The following is a 24,149-nucleotide window of genomic DNA, read 5'->3' on the forward strand; positions in this document are numbered from 1 at the left end:
TTTAGTGGTGAAAGTAAAAATTACAAATGATGTGAGTGAGAGAAGAAAGTAAGCTGTTAAAGGTTAGTTGAGGTTGGTAGAGTCAGAGGTGGAAGAAGTATTCAAATAATTTATTGAAGTTAAAGTAGCACTAACACACTACAAAAATATAAAAGTCAATTTTACTAGTAAAGGGACAGAAGTATTATCAACTAATTGTACAATACTAAGTAAAAAGTAGTAAAACTCAAAATTGTAAGTACAGTACTTGAGTAGTTACTTTCTACTACTGGGTAAAGTAAATAAGAATTGAATTGATTGTTCTTAACCGATAACACTAGATTAATGATTAAACATCCTGGAAGAACTAAACAAAACTATATATTTCAGGGAAATATGTAGCCAACATCCCTTACATTTCTTCTTAGTTTTAGTGTTCTTGTCCTGTCAACCCTATTTTTTCCATTGTCTGTTTTGTGTAACTTTAAAAAAGCAAAATACGCAAGTGTTTCCAGTAATAAATCTGGAAACATGAGTGTCAGGGAAAATAAATCCTTTGTAATGACTCAAAACACTACACCTGTTAAACCAGTTGGAGAGGGAGTGCAGGAAGGCAGGAAGGCACTAAAACACACACACAGACACACAGGTACACGCACACACACACACTCTCTCTCTCTCTCTTTACCTGCAGCGGTGAATGACCGACGTCATCACTACCCGCTTCCTCTGAGATGTGAAGAATGAGGAAGAAGAGTCCATCCACCAGGTAGAGAGGATAGAAGTCGTTACCAAAAAAGAAATAGGCTTTCAGTCTAGTTGATTGAAACTGGTTGAGTGTAGTTTGTTAATAAATCAAGTGCCATTAACTTAACTTGTGGAAACTGGAGGGATGGTGCGCGGCTGTACCGAAGGCTCGTGCGCTCAGTTTGTGGAGCGACACCAGTCAGCGCTGAATTTTGCGCTGTTGGTTGCTGGTTACATCCTTTACCTCATAATCGGCGCCGGGATCTTCTCCGCCATCGAGCAGCCGTACGAGCAAGCGCTTCGGCAGGAGCTGATAGCGGCCCGGCAGGACTTCCTGAGCAACAACACCTGTGTGTCCGACGCGAACCTGGAGGAGCTTCTGGCCCGCGCGCTGGAGGCCAGCAACTACGGAGTGTCCGTGCTGGGAAACGACACCAACCGCAACTGGGACTTTGTGTCCTCCCTGTTCTTCACCAGCACCGTGCTGACCACAACAGGTGAGGTCCGGAGACCCAAGTGTGAAGACTGTAAAGTGTTCTACACAGCATCATATTTGCTGAGCGCTAAGCTGCGGTTATTCATGTCAGTGTTAAATTTTTATGAAAGGTTTGATTAGTGTTAATGGCTTTATGGTTAAAGATCCCCTCCAGACATAAAATACTCTGCTTTGAATAATAATTAGTTTGGTTTTTTTTAGGACAAAAAAGTTCAATAAACTTCTTTTAAATTGTCTCCTCCTTCACAAAAAGGTCCCCTCTCAATGTGTGTATGTGTGCTGAAAATTTCAAATTTCCAAACCTCATGGTGTAAATTGAATGCTGATTGGCTTCCTGAACCAGTTGTGACGTCACAAAATCCCGCTGGAACGTCCACGTCTGAAACTGAGATTTAAGGTGAACACAGAGAAACTTTCCCTCTTCATCACATGAATGTGACAACAGCCTTCTAGTGTCTTCTGCACGTGAAGTAACAATAAGCAAAACATATTTTTCAGTGGAGGGGGACTTTAATACATCAGATACTTTATAGATCAGTTACCGAAAATGCTATTAATCACAACGTTTGGTTTGCCAACTTGTGAAAAATCCCTCTCGCTGGTGTTTATCCTTATCGAGGCTATTTGGTAATAATTCGGTTATAAATGTTGGTAATCCATTAATAAATACTTATGGGTTTCTAAACCATCATGTCTGGAGCATTACACATTACTAAGTTGGTAATGGATGGATGCACAAATGGATGGTGGTGGTTTGGTCCAGATTCTCCACAGGTTTTTCCAGCAGTGGTCCATTAGATCTATAATTTGTCCTGGTGGACAAAAACCTGCCCTGGCTACCAAAAAAAGGTGTCCTTATTAATGACTCATAGCTGCTTTGTAAAGAATTAGTAAATCATGTATTAACCATAAAAATTAAAGTAATTAGTTACAGCTTACAAATCCAATACAAAGTGACGTATTAGAAAATAGTAGGCTACTATTATGCTGAAATGAAAATCAGTCAAGGTTATTTGGACGTCATCACACTGACACCAGGGGAGGCTCAAGGATAAAATGTATATGGTCTGGTAACCTTTTAGGTTATTTAACTGTTTATATTGACTATACTAACATCTTGTTGGGCTTTAGCTGTTGCACCACTTGTTATTCAGTAAGCAGAAGCAGGTAGAGACGTTGCTGGGGAATTATTGTGATTTTAATGAGAATTGACGCCCCTGAAGCTCCATAACACATTGAGTACTTTATCCGGAAGTTTTGTTAAAAGGAGCAAATTAAAACCCACAGAACTTTGGCGCTCAGTCAACATATGAAGTTTTGAAAGGCTGGACTGAAACTAAATGAATAATTCATTTATTTGTTTAGCCTATTATTTATTTATAGATTTAAGATTTAGTCAGTCTTGGATTGAACTCTGTCTGTCTTTCTTGCTTGCTTTCTTTCCTTCTATCTAATTATTGTTATGTGTGCTAAATGGCTCCTGGAGAAGAATCCCACCTCTAATTAAACCTGTGTAATTAAGGCTATGCTGCATGTCTGGTTGTGTTTTCAGGTTATGGCCACACTGTTCCTCTCTCAGATGAAGGGAAGGCCTTCTGCATCTTCTACTCCCTCTTTGGCATCCCCATTACCCTCTTCTTCCTCTCTGTTGTGGTGCAGAGGGTTATGGTCCTGGTGACTCAACGTCCAGTGTCCTACTTCCACCGTCGATGGGCCATGTGTAAATCGAAGCTAGCCGCCATACACGCTACCTGCTTAGCCATCATCATGACCGTGCTCCTCCTCATCATCCCTGCGTGGATCTTTATCAGCCTGGAGAAGGACTGGGACTTTCTGGAGTCTCTGTATTTCTGTTTCATCTCTCTGACAACCATTGGCCTCGGGGATTATGTCCCCGGAGAGACCAACAGTAAGGAGGCCAACCCACACCCACAGCTCTACAGGCTGGCTATTACAGGTGAGTAAGTGGTTGAATATACTGCCATTGCTGTCAGGTGGAAGCATTTTATCTCCAAAAAGTGAAAACTTAAGCAATTAAGGAAAACATGCATTTGTTGCATTTTTGATTGTACCCATGGGTTTAGAAAATGTTTCAAAAGCTCAAGCATTAGTTAATGTTCTCATCCTTTAGAGAAGTGGTTCCTGACCTTGTTGGATTGTGACCCCTGAAAACGAAGCATTGTTTACTTGCTCCTCATTGTCTCAGTTAGCATAAGTCTATGAGTTGAGAGCAGTTCAAGCAAAGAGGGATTTTTCCTCGTCATGTTTCAAGGCCTGGAGAGTTGAAGATTATCTAGTATCTCACAGGGAAAATGCAGCTCTGTGAGGCTATATTTAGGCACAGCGGAGCTTTGTGCTAAATGCTAACATCAGCACGCTAATATGCTCACAATGACAGTGCTAACATGTTGATTTTTATCAGGTATTGTTTACCATGTATGCTATCTTAGTTTAGCATGTTAACATTCTAACATTTGCTATTTAGCATTAAACACAAAGTACAGCTGAGGCTGATGGGAATGTCATTAGTTTTGCAGGTATTTGGTTATAAACTAGTAGTGTGTATTATAAGTATAAGTGAAACTTTGACCTGTTGATGTCGCTAGAAGAAAAGTCAGGGGATCACCACAGTTTTTATAAATCATCACAACATTTCATGGCAATCCATTCAATAGTTGTTGAGATATTTTACTCTGGACCAAAATGGTAGACCAACTGACAGACCAACATTGCCATCCCTAGAGCCATCATTAGCATGGCAAAAATAGTGAACAGTTTAAGAAAAATAACATAAACATAGCTATGAATAATTGTTTTTCTTATCCCTTTTATCATCTTGGAGCATATTGACCCCCACGCTGGGAACCACTGCTGCAGAGGACCATGTGGTCTTTAATTGAGGTTAAAACATAATCACAAAAATTAAAACACAGGTTTTCATTGAACATTGATAATATCTGCATTACAAGTCCATCTTGTTTTTCACCATTTACCATTTTAGCTTTTCTGATTGACAGAGTTAAACAAAGCAATGACTAGTAGCCACTACACCCTTTCTTTACTGACCAAACCTTGATTTGATCTTATTAGTCATACTCAACTGAAATTTGTTTCATCATGCTGCCATTGTGTGTGTGTGTGTGTGTGTGTGTGTGTGTGTTTGCTCTCCAGTCTACTTGCTGCTGGGCTTGGTGTGTGTCCTGGTGGTGCTGGAGACATGTTGTGAGCTTCCGCAGATGAGACGCCTCAGACAGAGGTTCTACCAAGAAAACCTTCGGGAGCTGGACTCTGAGACGACTAACATCATTGACCGCGATCACCTGAGCGACCACTCGGATCAGGTGACAGATCACCTACCGGTCATCCCTTCTGTGTCAGGACAGGCTGCGTACCTACAGCAGGACAACAAGTTGACGCCTTACACCCCAGCATCAGGATCTGCTGTTAACAGAAAACTTAGATGACAGATTGTCTGGAACACATTGTTTTTGAGCGACTGGTCCATAAACTTGTGCTCCATTCATGACTGCTCAGGACATACCAGCTTTGACCTCTGCCTAAGTGTGTATCTACGAATATATAAGGAGCACGCTTATGTGTATATCTACATGTTAGCTGATCACTTAAAAAGGGATTGTTTTCTGCCATTGCCAACACCAACAGACATTTGAGGCGTAAAAGCAGGAACCACCCACAGACAGGAAGGCATTGTTTTTTGTTCTCATCTGTTGTTGCATTCCCTGCAGATAAGACCTAGATCTGTGATATAGAGGAAGGGCTGGGGCCCCAAACGGAGGAAAACCCCACAAGGTTCCACTTCCTGCCAAAGTCTTGATGCCGTAATTCAAAAGTAGCACAGTATGCTCTAGAGGATTTCACATCAGCTCATAGCACATTATATAATCTATGGTGGTATTTGCATAGGATATTTGCCTTCTTGGAAGTAGGAAAGCGGTACCAGGAGAATCAGGCATACCATCAGTTGGCCTATTGTACATTATGTGCAATGATTCCAAGAAGATCAATTGATGGCAAGTAATACACATTTTTTTTCTTCCTAGATGCTTACAAGTGATTACTTGACTTCTGCTCCTGATGGCATGTTTAAGTACACTCAGATGCCAGTTTATTAGGTACACCTAGCTAAAACTAATAGGCCTACAGTCTAATACAATAGTTCTGCCATAAATTCTACCTTTATGAAGGTTATAAAATTATTTTTATGTTAAAAATGTTTTAGCGTGGTGTTGATTCAACCGTATGATCATTTTGGAGGCTGCAGTTGAATTGGGTGGACAAAAAAACAACTCTCTGTATAACACAATGCAATCCAACAGCACCGCAAACTGCAGCCTCCATATGACCATACAGTTGAATCAGTAACTCTCTAAAACTGTTTCAATAAAAACATTGAACATGGACATTATAACCTTCATAAAGGGAGGATTTATAGTAGGACTGCTGCATTAGTTTTAGCTAGATGTACCTAATAAACTGCCAAGTGAATGTACTGTACTGCATTGAGGTAATCATACTGCAATGTGTGCCATCCTACCACTAGAGGGAAGCAGTTTGATTTTATATACAAAAGATAGATTTACATGCAGTTAGTTGTTACTGGGAATTTATCTCTCATGCTGCTTAGGGGGGTGTTTCTTAAAAATGTAAATAAGCTGCAAGAATATGTCATTGTTACAGCTGAGGGTAAAGAAACATGTTGTAACATGTTGCAGTTTTTATTATCCATATGTTTTGTCAAAGTCATCCCAGTTTACAGGAGTGCTAAACTACATGTGCAGTGTATGGTGGATGTTTTATGTCTAATTAATTTTTTTTTATTAGCTAGTGACTCAACTTAAAATCTAAATCACAAATCAAAAGGATATAACTTGTCTATCAAAGATAATTTTGCTGCTGTTTTCATTGTCGTTTTGCTGGTTTATGGGTTTTAATCAAGAACAGAACTTTGTAATGGTAGTTTTTATACAATCCAATTAGCTTAGTATACATAAATCATGCAACATTGAAATTTTATAATTGATTATAGTTTTACAAATGTACAAATGACAAGCGAATCAAACATTTTATATAAACTTGGGATATTTTATTCATACAGTGTCATATTCACATCCTAATTCAAGACACATACATGCAGACTTATGTGGGTACACACATTCAAGCACACATTCAAATTCACACATTCAAACTCAAACATACACATTCACACACAAACAAAGAAACTGTCCTTCAATGAGAAAGCAGAACTAACTCCCCAGTGAGAGAAAGTATTTGTCCTTCTGAAATGTCCTTGAATCCACATAAGCTGCAGATCTGTTGTTGTACAGCAGACGTTGACCTTTGACCTCCCCACAAAGGCTGGAAATTGTAAAGTTTATTGTTCACACACTGGTATAATAGTCCACACCAACACACTCACAAGCCCTCACAGACATTCCCTCCCTCACCGTCACTCATACATATACAGTATCTGTGTGTGTTTATACGATCTGTGGCTGTTTGGAGCAGCAGGGCCAGAGATGGCGCAGGCTGATGATGACGAGGATGAAGAGCAGTATTGCCGTGACAGTGACTATGGAGACGTAGCCGGCGTGGGGCAGAGGGGGAGAGTCAGGAGCCTCAGCTGGAATCATGTTGGTCAGATTCAACATGTAGCCCAGCGTCCAGCCTGCATCACTGCCTTTTATCTGGACACAAACACAGGAAGAGGGAAAACTATCACTGTCATTCACTGATGTACAACATGCCAGTATGGTTTAGAGGTATTCATACTGTCTCTCTCTTCCCCTATACTTTCTATCTTCGACTGCACTATCAAATAAAGGCAAAAAAGCCCATATATACAAAAAACTGGATACATCACCCAAAGATAGCGCCTATTCAAAAAAAGTTTCTAGCTTCCGGGTTTACTTCCGGGGTATACGGCCCACTGAATATGCACCGTAATGTTTCTCTCGCTGGCCCCGCCCGCGAGTTTCCACTTGGCCCATAGACTTTACAAGTGATCACGATGATATGAAACCTCCATGGATCAAAAATTCATAATAGAAAGAGTCAAAATTGACCTTGTTTGCACTTTGAGGTGTCTTATCAACAGTTATACAGACATCTCTTTTATAATGGTGGGCTATGGGGAAAATGCCTTTTGGGCCATGGGAATTTTTTGCTAAAATACCACAAGTGGCACTGGGCAAAACTGGAAGCAATTCCTGTTTTTATTGTCCAATTAGATCTCAGTTAATGGAATGCTGAAACCATTTCCATGACACTTGTGATCCTCCATAAGTCACCATCACAGGCTTATTCTCTGCTTGGCTACCAGCTGACTAGTAATGTCCAATTAAATGCAGGTGTACAGCGCGGCCATTACAAGCACACGCTCCTCACTATTCTGCTCATTCACTCATGCCAGCGCCACAACAGTCCGCTCTTCCTGTTTTTGGACGCTTTAACACGTTGCTGCGTCAAAAGACTCTGGTCGGCTGGTTGTTATAACAACAGTTGGTTTCACAGTGTTTGCTGTGGGACTGCTTCTTGGTAAGGGGATACTCACCTGAAATCCACTCGGCCATTATACCTGGGTCCAAGGTACCTGCTTCTGCTTTCATTCCTTGCTAGTGATGTTTTTGGCTCAGCAGGCTGTTTTTCTCCATAATGCCTGTAAGCTAGCTTGAAGTAGCTTCAATTTAGCTTGAATTATTTGGATTAATTACTTCCACATGCTCATTGGTGATGTTGTGCTGCTGTAAGTTACGTTTGCTAATATTATGCTGCTAAATCAGTGTATTTGCATTGGTGTGAAACTATTTAATGTAGCAGATGAGCTAATTATCTGTTGTTTGACATGTAGGCCTACATTATGTGTTCTTGCTTTAATTACCAAGTAGTGAAAGTTACTATTCCTGTTATGAGCTGAATTGGTTTTGGTGAAATTTTTCCCTTATGGTGTTGGCTTTTTTTTTTTGGGGTTCTTATTGGTTCACTGCAATTCAGGTCTCTTGCAGAGGCTAATATTGTAATGTATACTGGTTGTCTTGCTTGCAGTATTTCCTCGTAATATTGGCCTCATGGAAATGCTGAAGGATAAGTAGTCGCATTCATAATTTCTCTCCATATGGTATTTAGCTAAGCATTAGGGAATATGTCCATATGTCGCAGTGTGCTTGAGCAAGATACTAAACTCTGATGGTTAAGCCAGCTGTTGCATGTGTGTGTGAAAGGGTGAATGAGAGGCAAATTGCAAAGCGCTAAGGTATAGTAGAAAAGCCCAATATACAGTAAGGGAGTCCATTTAGTCCATAGAAGGGAAATTGCAACATGCCTGTTGCGTCACATAGATTAGGTACATTCAGCATAACGTTTTCTTTTGAATCAGAATAATGTTAGTAACTTGCCAGATTTCATCCGAGCTATATCTCATATGAGAGAGGCTTTGGAATTGCAACATTGCAACAGCTTATTGCTTCACTTAGGTACATTCAGTGTAGAATATTTTTCTTCTATGTATTGTTAGTAGATACTAAAAGTGTCTTGCTAATCTAAGGCTAGCCAGAGAGTTGTCTAAGAGCTTTAGTTCAGATGAGAACAGCAGAGCCTTTCCTGCCAAATCTAACTGTCAATTCCTTGACATATGCTAAGTGTCTCCGACTAAACTGAGGAAATGTGCATCAGGTGTCTTGGAATTGTTTGACGTTGTCTGGTAAGGTTGCTGTGAGGTTTTCTAGACTGAGCTAGTCCTTGATGGGTAATCTAGTTTGTTCTCAATTGAGCAATCAGTTATCAATCAATAATCTTTTGAGCCACCATTAATGCTATTAAAATCAATGTTTTGAAGTGGAATATGAAGTGCTGAATGTTGAGGCCGACGATCTCGGACAGCCAAACCTAAACCTACATCTAACTATAATCCATAAAAACCAAGTCTTAACCCAAGCCAGCTATTTAAATAAGAGAGAACCAGACAAAATCACAAATTTTTCAAAAATGTCCTGAAGGTCTAAAACTCAAATAGGTCCTCACAAAGATAGAAGTACAAGGGCACACTTGCGCGCGCACACACACACACACACACACACACACACACACACACACAGAGTTAATGGCCAATAGGATATGACTTAAATCAAGTAGGGGCATGGCTCCTGAGTGTGTTATAGGAAAGGAGTGGACTGTGATCTCCTGACCTTTTTGATGAATTTTATGTCGGAGTAGGTCTCTGAGGTGAAGTTGTATCCTTCTGTCAGCAAGGTGAGGATGTACGTGCCAGAGAAACAGTACTCAGCCAGGTACTTCAATTTTACTTCCGGATGCTTGCGTGTTATCTGTTCAAAGTTCAAATGCAGTAATATCATCAGTGTACAGTATAAACAAGTTGGAGGACATAGATAAGACACAGAAGGAGATAAATATGGCAGGACATTTTTTTGTGTGTTTAACTGATCCAACCTGATTCCAGGGGGTAGCGCAGTAGCGTGTTAGCTTTTCCTTGACAGCTTCCAGAGGGATGGATGTATTAGTCAGATTGAGGAAGTTCATCACAAAGTAGTAAGCAGAGAATGCCTACAATGAGTGTGTGTGTGGGGGGGGTAGATATGAGACAAAATTACTTTTCCTGGTATCTTTAGCAAATGAAGTATATACATTTTTATCATTATTTGAAAATTGTTCGGTGAGGTCTGGACTATTCAGAGTAACTGAGTGACACTGTTTCTGGAATGTTGAGGTTTTCACATACAAGTTTACAATGCTATGTGCACCACAAACAAAATGCCATTCACCTACATTATATTGGGGCGGTGGCAGAAATCTCAAAGATCGATCAGATAAAACCAAAAAGTATCTGCATGGCTAGATACCACTAGAGATAAGTGAGAAAATGTATTTTTATATGGAATTTGGGTGAACTGACACAACTGAATTTTTAGGGAGTTCATATTCTGATGCAGATGAGGAACACTAAAATGAACAAGAAGCGCTCACAACTCCAATCATTGCTCACTAGAAAGACAAGCCATGCCCAGAACAGAAGATGCTCAGTGAACTGTGACTATTAAAGACTACAACTGATAGATCTGCATGTTGTGTGACCCCTGTGTGTTGTTTGGAGTCCAAACAACACAGTGTTTCATAGGCCACTGATATATGCTGATAAATAAACACTGACAGCTGTGTTACATTACCCCAAATGGTCCCTGCAAAAGTGGCTGGAAGATCCCATTGAAAGAGCATCTGCTGTATTTGCAGTAAGTAAAGTTGAAAACACTTTTGATGACTTTCTGGCATTGTAGGAAGTTCCCTTCTCCCGTGTGAGTGAAGGTTGCAGGAGCTTTCTGGGGTTTCCTGTCTGACACACAGGGGCTGTCATAGAGGGCTGAGTAGTTCTTTGTCTCAGTGTAGCCAGGGTGGAAACAAGGATCTAATATTGTTCCTGGACCTGACTAGGAAAGTGAAGAGGTGTAAGAGAGAGGAAGCTAATTAAATTCAAAGTCAGCATCATTGCACATTTCAGCATATCATGTCTCTCTTAAAGATTATTAAGTCTCAAATGATCTCAGATTAGATTTGATTTAAACAGTCCATTAATGTTAACAGAAAAAAAATCTGCAGTTAACCTGAGTCTGGTGTGCCAGCGTCATTCGTAGTACTTGGTCTTTCCCGTAACACAGGAAGCTGTGGGTGTACAGGTTATAGTCATTTCCGTAGAGTCGGAAGGTCACAGAGTTACTAGGTGACTCTGAACCATCATAATTATCAGATACAAAGCTAATCTGAGTGGAGGCCCCACCAAGGTCAAGGGCGCCTGTGGTTTCCAAACCCTGCAGCAAAGACAAAGATGCATTGAAGTCAGTGCACAGCAGGAGCACACTGACTGACACGCAATCCTGACTGACACACAAAAAGCACATCTAAAAGTGAACAAACTTGCATGGACATGTATGCATGACAGGGACATGCAGACCTGTTTGAGGCGGTCATCCAAGTAGTTGACTGTGACCCACCCGAAGGCGCCCTCCTCCTGGCCACTGAGTAATCTCGCTCCCTGATAGGAAAAGGGGAACTTTAGCAGGGCTTCTTCCACAGCCTGAAAGACCTTGTCTGACGCCAAGCTGTTCTCTATACTGCATGCACACACAAGAAATTCATTAGAGTGATTCACATCCATAATTCAAATCAGTACAGCAGCCCATAAATAATAAATACACTGTGCCATATATAATGGATATGACAGTAACATATTCGCTCCTATAGCACTAAAGTTCATGTGGAGATAAATCACAAAATAGCCAGATGGAGAAGGCTACAGATAGCAGCACTTTGGCTGCCAATGCAAACACAATTACAGAGTTAAGGCGGTCAAGGCCTGCTGTGTTACTTTTTTGTGGATGCATGTTTTATGTTTGATTATGGGGATGTGTGGTGTACCTCAGTAGTCTCATTCCTGCAGTAGCCCCCAGATAAAGAGGGGTCTCGTGATGTCTTTTTCCGGGGACCCGTTGCTTGGCCTCCTGCATACATTCTCTCAGAGACTCCCCTGCCTTCCATGGAACGGAAGCATAGCTGGAGATACCTGGACCTGCAAGTTGAGCAAAATGTCAAGCAGAGGGGGAAGTCATTCAGCCTAAATTTAGAGACCATAAAACATAATAAGAGCCTTGAGGTCAGAGATGCTAGCCTGCTTGGAAATTGAAGGTCATATGTACAAATTCATGAACTGGTAAGGAAATTTGCTATGGAGAAGAAAGCTTGGTGAAGACGTTAAGGTGTCTGCTTCCTGTAAGCATGCCTGATGTACTCTACCTTAAGCAAGTGTTCAGCTTGCTCTGTTTGAGTTTCCCAGTGGGCTAAATTATAGCCAGGGGTATCCCTGATTAGATATCCAGCATGAATGAGCACCTCCTCCCTGCTTGAGAGTAAGTTCAGGTGTTCAGTTAATATAGATGAGTAAAGCATCCAGTATACTTGCTTAGTTTCGCTCAATTCCTGGATGCCTGTGGGATTACGATTATGTTATTTGATCCCATAGACACTCAACAATTGAGCCAAGATAGCCTAATATTGCTGTTTGACATAACTTCAGACTACACCAAATACATAAAAAAAGGTCTGTCCTAAGGCATTCATTAGTTTCTGACTCTGGGAAAACTATCTCTTAACCAAATCACAAACATTTAGGCTATTCTATATGTGATCTCCTTTTGATAACTAATGTAATAACTAATTAATAATTTTTCACTTCCATTCATTCCGTTCATTCAAACCTCTGGGTTAAAGGATACGTGTGGTGTTCTATGTTTGTCTGACTGTTCACAAATCCCAAAACCAGCTTTAGTTCATCTCACAATACTTGACTTCCTTACCCTGTCTGTGTCTCAGCCCTGAGAATGGTTGCTACTGAAGAGATAAATCTTAAAAAACATCTCAAAAAATATCTAGTTTCATTTTTTTTTTTTTTTTTTTAAAAAAGGCCCAAACAGCTGGGCACTGTAGTTTTTGGCAAACCTTCTCAGAGAAACATGTTGATCCTATTGTCTGTGAGAATCTGCTAACTGGTGCCTATGAAAGTGTTCTACTTTAAGTCTTGATAACCCATGTAAATTACATGAAGAGGGAGGCCAGCACACACTGATAGTGCTTTTGATAGATAAAAAGCAGTAAATCAGTTTAAAGAAGAGAAGGTAACAGCAGGAGTCAGTTTGACAGACCTGTCTATTATATGGTGTGTGTATTCAAAAGTGCTTTATAATAATTCAGCAAGAATAATTGCATAAGAAAGTTGCCTTGAGGTTGAGGCACTTTGGACAGACACATTTGGATTTTCACACTGGTTGACTTTACATATACGTGCATACAACACAGGCACTGTAGGTGCCACTTTCTATGAATAGTTGTGTTCTAATAACTAATGGCTTTATTAATGATTAATAAATAGCTTGTTAAAGGAATAGTTAGGTATTTTGGGACACACACTTATTCACTCTCTTGCAGAGATTCAGATGAACAGATCGCGGCCTGTGCGCCTGACTCTGTCAAAAGGTGAAAAAAAGTGTGCCTACCAGGACCTCTTAAGCTTAGTAAGAAAACCAGTTTGGTTTGTCCTTTCTGGGCTATTGTAGAAACATGGTGGCCACCACTCCTTATGTAGATAAAAACGTTTGTAAATTTTCTGGCATTTTATAAACCAAACAATCATTCAGTTAATCCACAAAATAATCTAATCTCCATTAGACTGGTCTTCCTGATTAATGAAAAAACTAGATTATAAGACAAAGCAAATAATGCTGGAGGTGAATAAACACCAACAAAAAGAACTTTTCACAATCTGTGGCAACCCAAAAGTTTTTCATATTAATGGATCATTACTGATCTATGAAGTATGAATAAATTAGCTGTTGACATTAATGAATCCATTATTTACAACTTATTAACTCATTATAAAGTATGTTTTATTATAAAGTGGTAACATGTATGTCAGTATTTATGCAAGACACAACTTTTACTAGTTCTAGTGTTGCAAAATTAGCATATTTAATAACAGTTAACGCATTAAGTCAATGTATATAAACATGTGCACGTTTATATAAGCTTATTGCGCTTCCTTAAAGGTTCTGTAAATGAGATTCTGAACATTAATATAGCAACTATTTGCTGTATAAAGATATAGTGGAGTAATGGTGTCCTGCATGTGAGTCCCTCGTATGAAACTGTTCGTCTGTGAGGAGAGCTGGGTTTTTTTCTTTTTTTTTTTTTCTTCCATCTAACGCATCTAACAAAGTTTTGGTGAGTTTTATTTTGTTTCTGTAGAGTTTAATTGAAGTGTGTTTTTTACGATGATCTACGAGGTAAAATTACTGTTTCTCAATGGAGTCTGGTGCGCCGTGGCGCCCATTTGTTTTGGTCTGAGATGCTGGTGCTCTACTGCGACATTTAGTGGCAGTGAACGCTTACAGCTCCTTTTTTAAATATTACATTAGTATGATTAGTGGTTGTGAATGTGAGGGTTAAGTGTGTGTGTATGTGACGCATTGTCTAGCATATACCTTTGACTTTGCAGGAATGTGTCTGTTCAACTCTTCCAGTGTTGTTATCCTTCTCTGCAGGCCACTCATAGATATATAGAGCTGTGTGGGAGGAACCGGCATCCAGCACAATCCCATACTGGAGTGGAGACAGAAGGAAGAATTCCAGTTCAGTGCTCAGAGACATTAACTCTGGATGAGTTCCATCTAGACATACCATTTAAACATTCAGTGTCATGATTATATAGCCCACAGACATCAGCAATACGTCTATCTGTGCGGACAGAAAAATATTAGTTTTGTGCTAAAACTATTTAGTAAAACAGCACTTTAGACATTAATAGCTGTAAGACTCAAACTGGGCTTGCATTTGTGACAAAAAAGGAGTGGTGATATTAATAAATGATAATATTCTTATCAACATCCACTGACCTTATTTGGTAGTGGATTTCTAGAACCAGTAGTCTAGGTTGAGGTCATACTGACAAGGGACCATATTTGGTATGTGGACTTTGGACAGAGATCCCACTGTAATGCATTGGGCTCCCACACAGGGAACAGGCTACAACATTTCAGTATATTCCTCTAGCATACCTTGTACTTTTGGGGGAGAGGCCTGTTCTGCAAAACTGCCACCGTCACCAAGGCAACAATCGCTATGACACCAATCACAGTGATGATGATAGTCACAGGCGTGTGCCAGGAGTTCTTCTCTTTCATCTCTGAGAGCGGGGGCGGAAAGACAGACAGACAGACAGACAGGAAGGAGAAGCGAGAGGGTTGCCGGGGTAGAAAGGGGAAGATGGGGACACATCGAAAGAGAGGAAGGGGGTGTGTTAGCCAATCTTGCATCCAGATGTGAGTGATGTCACAGCATGTGTTTTTGTGTGTATGAGAGAGAGTCTGTCCGGGAGTTTCAGGAAGTGTTTAATTGTGTTGTTTTGTAACCATGGACTACAGATGGATTTCTGGTTTGGTGTGTCTGAACTCATGCCAAGCTGATCATTGATTCTAGGGGGGTTGTTATTTCAGCCACAGCACGTTTGAAAGGGTATTCCACCAAAGTACTTAGCTAATGCTGAAAGATCAACAAGATTTCCCCTTTGAAAAATGAATAAAAGGAAACCAATTTCACATTCATTTTGGAGAAATAGCCAAAGTGCTTATACAAAACAAGAGAACAAATGGCTTCAATCAAAAAGATAATTTGTATATTATGGAAATACTGACCTACTATGATTAAAGCTATAGCAATGAGTCAGTGTTATCCAACGGTCATTAATAATTTCAACATCCTGTTATAAGTATTATTTTAATCCTGAGTATATATGGTCGCTGTGTCTGCCACTGCTTTGTTTGGTTCCCATTCCTTCCTAAGTACTCATTGAGTTTCCATTGTATGGGATTTGAAGCGTACACACAGATGCTATTGTAGATAATATGTGCTTTTATATTTAAAGTTTATACAGGGACAAAAAAGGGTGTAACAGGCTGCATTTACAAAGCTGTTGTGATAGGAAAGAGTGATGAACAAGACACCAGGCTGAAAAGTACACACACACACACACACACACACAGTTGTTTGTTTATTACCAGGATAAGTAAGCTGGCAGATACTATCTAGGTGCACATGACAAATGGCAAAGTAGACACAGACATTGTAGAAACTGACCTGACCGTAGAGTACAGTACACATTTCATGAGGACATAGAAAGACATAAACAAACACACCCAGCTGCTTTTGTGCCGCGCTGCATCAGCAGGACCTGCAGCAGTGATAGTAAACCTGACCTTTGTCTACTGTGGGAATACACACAAAGACTGAAATTTACAGCACAAGAAAGCAGTGAGCCAATGGTGAACAGAGAGTGGAAGCAAGTACTTACCTCTGTTGTCTACTTCAGTGAAATTCCCACTGACAGGGGAGGGAGAGAGACAGAGAGATATAGCGAGAGGGGGGGTGAGAAAAAAGAGAGTGGAAGGGAAAAGAAAATATGGGGAGGACAGGAAAAGGAGAGAACGTACAAAGGGAGGTAGCAGAGTGATAAGACGAGGAGAGGTATTTCCGTCATGGCCGGACAGAGGATTAGAATAGAGCTGTGTGTGTTTGTGTGCTTCTGGTGGAGCGGCTCTGAAGCACTGAGTTTGGCATTTCCTCCCCAAGCCGGGGCAGCACAGTCAGTCACTATGGAGACACAGCTAAAGTGTGTTTGTGCGTGTGTCAGCGCACTCTTGTGTGTGTGTGTGAACCCCTTAAAAGGGACTCTCTCTCTCTCCCAACCCCCACTCCCCCTTTTCTGTGAACTAATGAGTTACTCACCCCAGCTCGCTCTCTCTCTCTCTCTCTCTCTCTCTCTCTCTCTCTCTCTCTCTCTCTCTCTCTTTCTCTCTTTCTCTCTCTCTCTCTCTCTCTCTCTCTCTCTCTCTCTCTCTCTCTCTCTCTCTCTCTCTCTCTCTCTCTCTTTCTTTTTCTTCATTCTGTGGGATGTGTAGGAGGGAGGGGAAGTGGGGACTCCCTTGTTTAGCTGTTTATTATTGGCAGGCTGTGATGTCATCTCTGTGACGGATTGGAATCCCCTGCTTTTCTCTGTGTGTGCGTCTATATGTGTGTATATTTATAAGAATAGGGGTTGCTAGAGAGCTGTGTGTGTGCAGACCCAAAACATGACTTGCCTGCAAATCTGTTTACCCATTCTGTTATTTTCCTTTCTTGCTACACACTGCAGATACGTGAACACACGTATTTAAACATGCACAAGAGAAGAATCAACACACATATATCTCACTTATCAATGCCTAAACTTCCTCCCTGGTGAGGGCTGTATGACTCAGAACCTCCCACAATAAGGAAACACACATACATGCAGCCACCACAAAGTATCCTGTAATTGTTTGACCATGTCAGTTTTAAGGAAACAACCAAAGTTCATGGCTATTTTTCTTTTTAAAACATGACCCAGGAGCTGTCTCAACCAGATGCAGTCTTGCAGCAGTCTGGCTGTTTATTTATTCACCGTGTATTCTGTAAATGAGCATAGGTTTGTCACCCAGCTGAAATCTTTTATCGTTTTGTAATAGCAAGTGTAGCATCCTGCAGGTGACATATGGAAATGACAGTCAGACCGATGTAGCTCTGTGCTTATTTATTAAAATTAAATATTTCAAATAAATTAAACAAAATGTAATATTACCACAATAAAAGTAACAATAAAATATTTAATGCACCACCAGAATTAAATTGCACGCAAGACATGAAGAGACTACTACTAGGGTCTTACTGTAAGGCTGAGACACCTAACAACAATTCAACAAACAGGCCCAAAAACATTCTTGTTTTTTAGTGTCAATGTCCACTTTGGCTCCCGCTTTTGTTACCACTTGATGGACAACAGCTACATAAAAAGGGCAAAACTTGCAGTAAAGTTAGTCTAAGTCTTTTGGTTACTGTGTAGGTGGGATGCATTGTGTCTGATCATCTAAATGATTTTTCAGTAGCTTCTATACTAACAAACACCCTGCGTGAAAAATGTGCTTTGCAAAATGTTTGAGGTTTTAGACAAATTTAAATGCTCAAGTTTGGAGTAAAATTATAAAAGTTCCATTCGCTGAATGAAGACCGTAAGATGTGGTTAAAAGGTCTGAAAAAGCTAGTAAGTAGTGGACCTTGAGTTAAGATTATTTTGTCACACATGGAACATTTTTGCCAACTAACAATCTTTAGTTCAGATAATTTACTTTTCTCCTTTACAAAAGTGAGAGTTGCCAAAACTTTATTTATTTTATATTTATGATTATTGTAAACTCATAAAAGCAAATTAGTGTTGCTGAATAATATTTAAAATTGTAGCTCAAAGAATGACAAAATTTAACTGTTGGTGTGACTTTCAAGTACTTTTAAAGAAAAAAGTAAATCTAAAAAAAAGTTAATAATTGGCACAACCCTTTTTTAGTTTAGCTCAAAACACGTGAGTTTAAACTGAACTCAAATTCTTTAAAATTTAGCTACAATTCAGCAAAGAAAGTTGCTTTTAAGATGTCTTAACTTTTTTACAGTGCATGGGGAAAATATTTGGAATTCATTGGTATGGAAATTCTAAAGATATTAATAGTCAACACAAAATACAAGACACGTACAGTTTCTATATAAGTAGCCACATGGTGTCGGCCATCATAGCCTCATACAGTGCCAGTGTCCAAGGTCCAACCACAAACCCTGAGTGCATTACTGTCTGAGCTGCATCATACAAGGCCAGCCTCTTGCTTCAGCAGGATTATGGGATTCATCAAATCTTTCCTCGAAGGCATACAGCCGCAATGAAGCAAAAATGAAACCACATGTGATTGCCACATGTCGACTTGTTTTACGTCTTCACATGCCTTGATTTTATACTGTCATTAGCTGTTTGTCTAGCACAACTAAAATGTATGTGAACATCTGTGATGTGTCAGCTAGTGACAACAACCAGCATTGGCATTTATGAATGACTCCATTAATGACAACTGGCTCCAATTACAAAACTCATGCTTTTATTACAAAAGTTTGTGACGGAAGTGGTTATAGTAGGGTTGTAAAGGTGCCCTGGACTGACCTGAACCTCACCCTTCCTTCTAGTTATGGTCAAGTTTGAGAAGTGTTTAGCAAGACATGGACCATTTAGTTTCCAATTAATGCCCTAATTTAATTTGCTTTCAGAAATAAAGTAGGGAAAGACATTATGTCTAATCGCTTACTGATGATGATGCTGTTGGCTGCCAACTAAACAGATACAGACACATAGTCACAAATACATGTTGAGACAGAAAACAGGGCTTACCTGAGAAGGAAATTGTGTATGGCATCATAGAGAACCTCTCTTCAAACATCAACACAGACTGAAACACAGGCTTTTAGGCCACAGGTTTGTATGTTTGTAATTTATTGACATTATGCATTCCCTTATGATCACAACTACATGCCTAACCCCAACCCTTGGACTATCCCAAACCTAGTCTAATCTTAACCCTGAAACCAAGTCTTAACCATCAAACAGCCATGTAAAGAAGTGAGGACCAACCAAAATGTCATCACTTTCCAAAATTGTCTTCAGCACACGTGTTAAGGTGAGGCCAGGAGGATGGTTCAGACTACAACATGAGGAAAGACGAAGTGATGGGAAAAGGAGAGCACGGGGAAATAGAAGTGGGAAAACATAACGTCTGCTATCAGTTGAATGCAAATATTTTAAGGATTGTAAGAGATTTTTAGCAATCTAAGCAAATATAAAAAACACGAGTACTTGAACTAACTAACTAAGTGCTTGAACTAACTTTTGCTTGTCAGGAGGCAGGAAACTTCCTGCCTCCTGACAAGCATCCTGCGGGAAAAACTGGCAACGTAGTGATTTAAATACCCCAAGGCCAAGATACACATTCCATAGGTTGGCAATGTGGTGAAGCCCAGGTCCTTGTTTGCTATTTTATGCTATATTCATATTCATGATATTCATAAAACTTCTGACAAAAAGAAATACAAAATCTAAAGAGGAAGAGAAACAGAAATAGAGGAAGGAGGAGGGTGTTTTGATTGAATCAGCAGCAACTGATAGGGTTGTTGCTTTACATTCAGTGATGAGTCAAAGGGTGACACAGTTGGGGATCGACTGTGTGGTTTCATAATGACAGGAAGACGAGACAACACGTCTCTGTAAGACAGGTTATCCTGTTCTGGTGGTTAGGCTCTAACAAGTCATAAGTCATGAACATTGTAGAGGTAATACATGTGTTTACAGAGGTGCCGTCACCATAACTCGCCTAACAGCAGTGCTGAAACAAGTGTTTAAATCCTTTAATTAAGTAAAATTAGCAATACCACGGTACTCAATTACAAGGTGAAGTCTTGCATTACATTTGTAGTAAATACATGTAAACAAGTATCAGCAGTACAATTTGATCAAGTATCTAAAGTTAAAGTATTTATTGTTCCAGATCTGGATTTTCATTTTCATTTAAGCACAGTTTAGGAAGGAAAGAAATTATGAAAGATGAAAGGACAGAAGCAAGGATGGAAAGATATAAGGAAAGACGGGACGACAAAATTGGAGATGGAATATTAGAAATACAAACTATAAATATAGCTGTCGGATAACTGTAGTGGAGCAAAAAGTGCAATGAAACATCAAAAAACTCTCACTCAGCAGCTTTATAAATACTCTTGTTTAGAGTGAAACAGCATTGTCTGCCGCTTGCTGTGAAAAGGGGACCTCTGGCAGCGTCATATGATGAAAAATGAGAGGAAGCATCTCTGCTCGCCACAGGGAAGTGATCTGTCCTCGTTGGAGTTCAGTCTGACCTTGCCTACAGACTCACTGACACTAACCCTGGGCTGTGCAGGTCTACCCTGACCTTAAGCAGAGAAAAAAAATTGCCATTGCGATATCATTCTAAAGGAAACATCCCTGGTTGGAGTGAAATAATAGCCACATATTGAATATTATTCCACTGGTGACTTGGTGTTTACTTTCATCTACGTGGAAAGCCAGTCGCCTTATCTTGACACTGTAGATAAGGTGTAAGTCACTGCATATAAGCAAATTTGGCTTTTGTATACATTTTTGGGATTGTCCAAACGTTCTTGAAACCTAGATGGACTAAAAAAAATCCTATTATGAGACTGTGATATTAAAGGGTCCTCTAGTAGTGTCTAGCAATGCAGATAGTTTTGTTTACTTTAAAAATACAAATTGTTGTTGACTTTTTAAAATGTAGTTTAAAGCGAGTACCACAAATGAAATTCCTTTCCCCCCCATTGTAATGGTTTGAAGAAACTATGTATCTTAAAACTTCGACATATAAAACCAAAACCGTCTGCATGGCAAACGATTGTTTTTGTCACCAGTTAGGTTGTCAAAGGTAGAAACATAACAGCTTCAATCACTGAGGAGCTACATTAGCATTAGTAACGGTTGCATCCAGTTACCTAACTTTTTAATTCCATCAAACAATGTAACGTTACATACAAAGATGGGTATCATAGGGGATTAAGAAGTGGGCCGGGGTCTGACATAACAGATGGCTCGGTGCCAGTACAAATTTATGCAGGGCAAGTTGATTGACTGGTCCGCTTATATTAAAAAAAAAAAGATGGTCGCTCTTCTTTAAGAACGAAGTGGACGTGGGATCCCAATATATTACCAATGTGGCATGTCGAAGGTAAATTAAATATCAGAACTACTGTAAATCTGCTCATTATAGTGTTTAGACCCAAAACGTGACTTTTATTGAGGGTGTCATCTCATATAGCAGTCTAACGTTAATGTTACATGAAACACCACCGCACAAAGTAACCTAAATTTATAGCTAATGTATAGTTTATATGTTGCAAAATGAGTTCATTACTATATCACGAAAGATTCATCACTTAACTTGACTGAGTCTGTCTAAGCCTCACTCAACCATGAAATATGCAGGTTGGGCAACGAACTGGCAACCACTGGAATGTAATGGAAGGGGGGAAGGGAAGTGTGTCATCTAGTGGCTGGATGTTATCAATGTTATCAATAGCACCTTTAATCTACATGAAGAGCCATGTGCCTTATTTTGACAGTTTAAATCATTTTTCAGCCACTTAGCATAAGCAAATTGGATTCTTGTATACATTTATGGGATTGTCCAAACATTCTCTTCACTTGATACCTAAATAGCATAAAACAAACCTTTTTTGATTGTTTATTAAAGGGTCAAGTCACCCAAATTACAAACAAACATAGTTAAGGTTTAATTTCTCCAAGTTTCTCTGAGATTTCTGCTTTCACACCAGTTAGTGGAGGGGAATGGAATTTCATTTGTGGCGCTCGCATTAAAATGACTTACTTACTAAAAAATTCAAGCGTAAAAGTGATATCTAAGAAATTGTTTGTGGAAAGACACATTGTTTTTGACTTTTGTAAATATAGTTTAAAGCGAGGATATCATAAAACTTTGGCACATAAAATCAAAACTATCTGCATGGCATATGATTTTTTTATTTTATTTGGGTGAACTGACCCTTTAATCTACGGGAGGAGCCAGATGTCTTATTGTGAAACTTCAGGTAAGATGTCAGTCACCAAACATAAGCATATGTGTCTTTTGTATACAATTTTGAGATTGTCTAAACATTCTTGAATTCAGTGATACCTAGGTAGCCTAAAGCCATAGACTGTAGGTGCTCTGTTGAAAACTCCGCTCTGCATTAGACTTGTCAACAAATCAGTGCCCATTTGGGTTCATAGTGAGTATGAAATATGATTGCAGAAACAGTAATTAGCTAATTGCTCTGTCGATCTATCAGTACATTTAAAAAAAAAAATAATAATAATTGGATTGGTCAAATATATTGATAATCAAACTTTAACCATCAAATAATCAGATAACATTGCACATTTACCCTCAGTCACATGCTCTTTGCCTGATAAACTGCCATAAACCTCTCATGATCTTAAAAGTGCCTCTGTGTAAGTGTCTCACTGTATTTATCCACAGCGACACAATCACACCGACCCTAAACGCCACCGCTGAATCCCACATGCACACACAGGCACCTTCTTATGCTGCCTGTAGGCACACTCCACACATGCTATGGAAAAGTTACACACCTGCCTCGCACAGCTACACAGCTGCTACATGCAGTGAAGCAAGTCACACAGCTGGAAGAGAACACACTCTCACCTGATACATTTACTGTACAGACTTCTGGTACATCCTACTGCTGGATACATTGGGTAATAAGGATTTCCTGCTCGTGTGTGTGTGTGTGTGTGTGTGTGTGTGTGTGATGCATGTGTGTGTATTTGTGTTTGTGTGCCAGTCATAGCAGTACACCTACCTCTTTGTGTAGACATGGGTTCTTTCTCAGCAGCAACACAATGCTCTTTCTATTCTTTGCCCCCCTCTCTCTCCTCTTTGTCTCCCCCTCGCTCACTCTCTCACTCTTTCTCTCTGCCCTCTCTCTTCCTCTCTCTCTCTTTGGTAACGCAGCTCTGCTCAGTCTAACGTTTTCAGCACCTCCTTTCACATACACTCGCTTTATTAGGAGAAGCAGAGCTTCCCTCCTCCCCTTCTGCTCAGCCCACTCCCCTCCTTCCCAGGCGCCTTTAGCTTTGCCTTCTCTTTACCCCTCTCTCTCTCTCTCTCTCTCTCTCTCTCTCTCTCTCTCTCTCTCTCTCTCTCTCTCTCTCTCTCTCTCTCTCTCTCTCTCTCTCTCTCTCTCTCTCTCTCTCTCTCTCTCTCTCTCTCTCTCTCTCTCTCTCTCTCTCTCTCTCTCTCTACACCTTTGCCATTCTCTTTGCCGCTGTCACTCTTTAACTCAGTCTTCCTGCATTTTCCCACTTTCTATATCTCTATCTTAATCTGTCACTCTGCCTCAACTCTCCCACTCTCTTCCACTGGTGTCTTTTTCATCATTTTCCTTCTGCCTCTCTTCTCTTTGTCATTGTCTCTGTCTTGTAAAAGTGGGTCAAACATGAAAGCAGTGTTAGATCTGGAGGGAAGCTGGAGCTGGAGGGATATTAGAGAAAAGGCAGCGGGTGAACTCAGTCTCCCGCTGAAATCCTTGATACCCGGCACTCTTGTTTTAATAGATGTAATCTTAACTCTGTGGAAAAAAATTGGTCTCTTAATGGTTCTACTGAAGTCTTTAACCTCAAATACAGAGCCTATAAAGTTAACTCTAAGAGGTATTATGTAAGATTTCTACATGTAGAGTAGCACAAAGCTTTCAGTTCAGGATGACTAAGAAACCTTGAGTCCAGGGCCATGGCATGGACACTGCTACCTGTATGTTGTGTGTATGTGTGTGTGTGTGTGTGTGCTTGTTGCACTTTTACCAAGGCTGAAAAACAAAGCCCTGTTTGTTTTTGAACCATGGTCACACAGTC

At 40.0% G+C, this 24,149-nt stretch overlaps 2 protein-coding genes across 3 annotated transcripts; one reads left to right on the forward strand and one right to left on the reverse strand.

The window, feature by feature from the left end:
• Positions 1–680: 680 nt before the first annotated feature.
• On the forward strand, positions 681–6,333 carry LOC122867646 (potassium channel subfamily K member 1-like). The gene is made up of 3 exons (XM_044178703.1): positions 681–1,223; positions 2,775–3,179; positions 4,394–6,333. Exons 1-3 carry the CDS (start codon positions 872–874, stop codon positions 4,684–4,686), a joined length of 1,050 nt encoding a protein of 349 aa, XP_044034638.1. The 5' UTR covers positions 681–871; the 3' UTR covers positions 4,687–6,333.
• On the reverse strand, positions 6,305–23,295 carry entpd1 (ectonucleoside triphosphate diphosphohydrolase 1). Of its 2 annotated transcripts, none has more exons than XM_044178701.1 (10): positions 23,099–23,295; positions 14,851–14,978; positions 14,278–14,395; positions 11,663–11,813; positions 11,199–11,358; positions 10,852–11,055; positions 10,420–10,677; positions 9,686–9,799; positions 9,424–9,561; positions 6,305–6,927 (listed from the first exon to the last, which is right to left on the reverse strand). In XM_044178701.1, the coding sequence occupies exons 1-10, from the start codon at positions 23,112–23,114 to the stop codon at positions 6,721–6,723; spliced, it is 1,494 nt and encodes a 497-aa protein (XP_044034636.1). In that variant the 5' UTR covers positions 23,115–23,295; the 3' UTR covers positions 6,305–6,720. The 2 variants fall into 2 exon arrangements, with proteins under 2 accessions (XP_044034636.1, XP_044034637.1); XM_044178702.1 differs by lacking the exon at positions 23,099–23,295 and adding an exon at positions 16,143–18,173.
• Positions 23,296–24,149: the final 854 nt, after the last annotated feature.

Source organism: Siniperca chuatsi, linkage group LG20, assembly GCF_020085105.1.
Source record: "Siniperca chuatsi isolate FFG_IHB_CAS linkage group LG20, ASM2008510v1, whole genome shotgun sequence".
NCBI lineage: Eukaryota > Metazoa > Chordata > Actinopteri > Centrarchiformes > Sinipercidae > Siniperca > Siniperca chuatsi.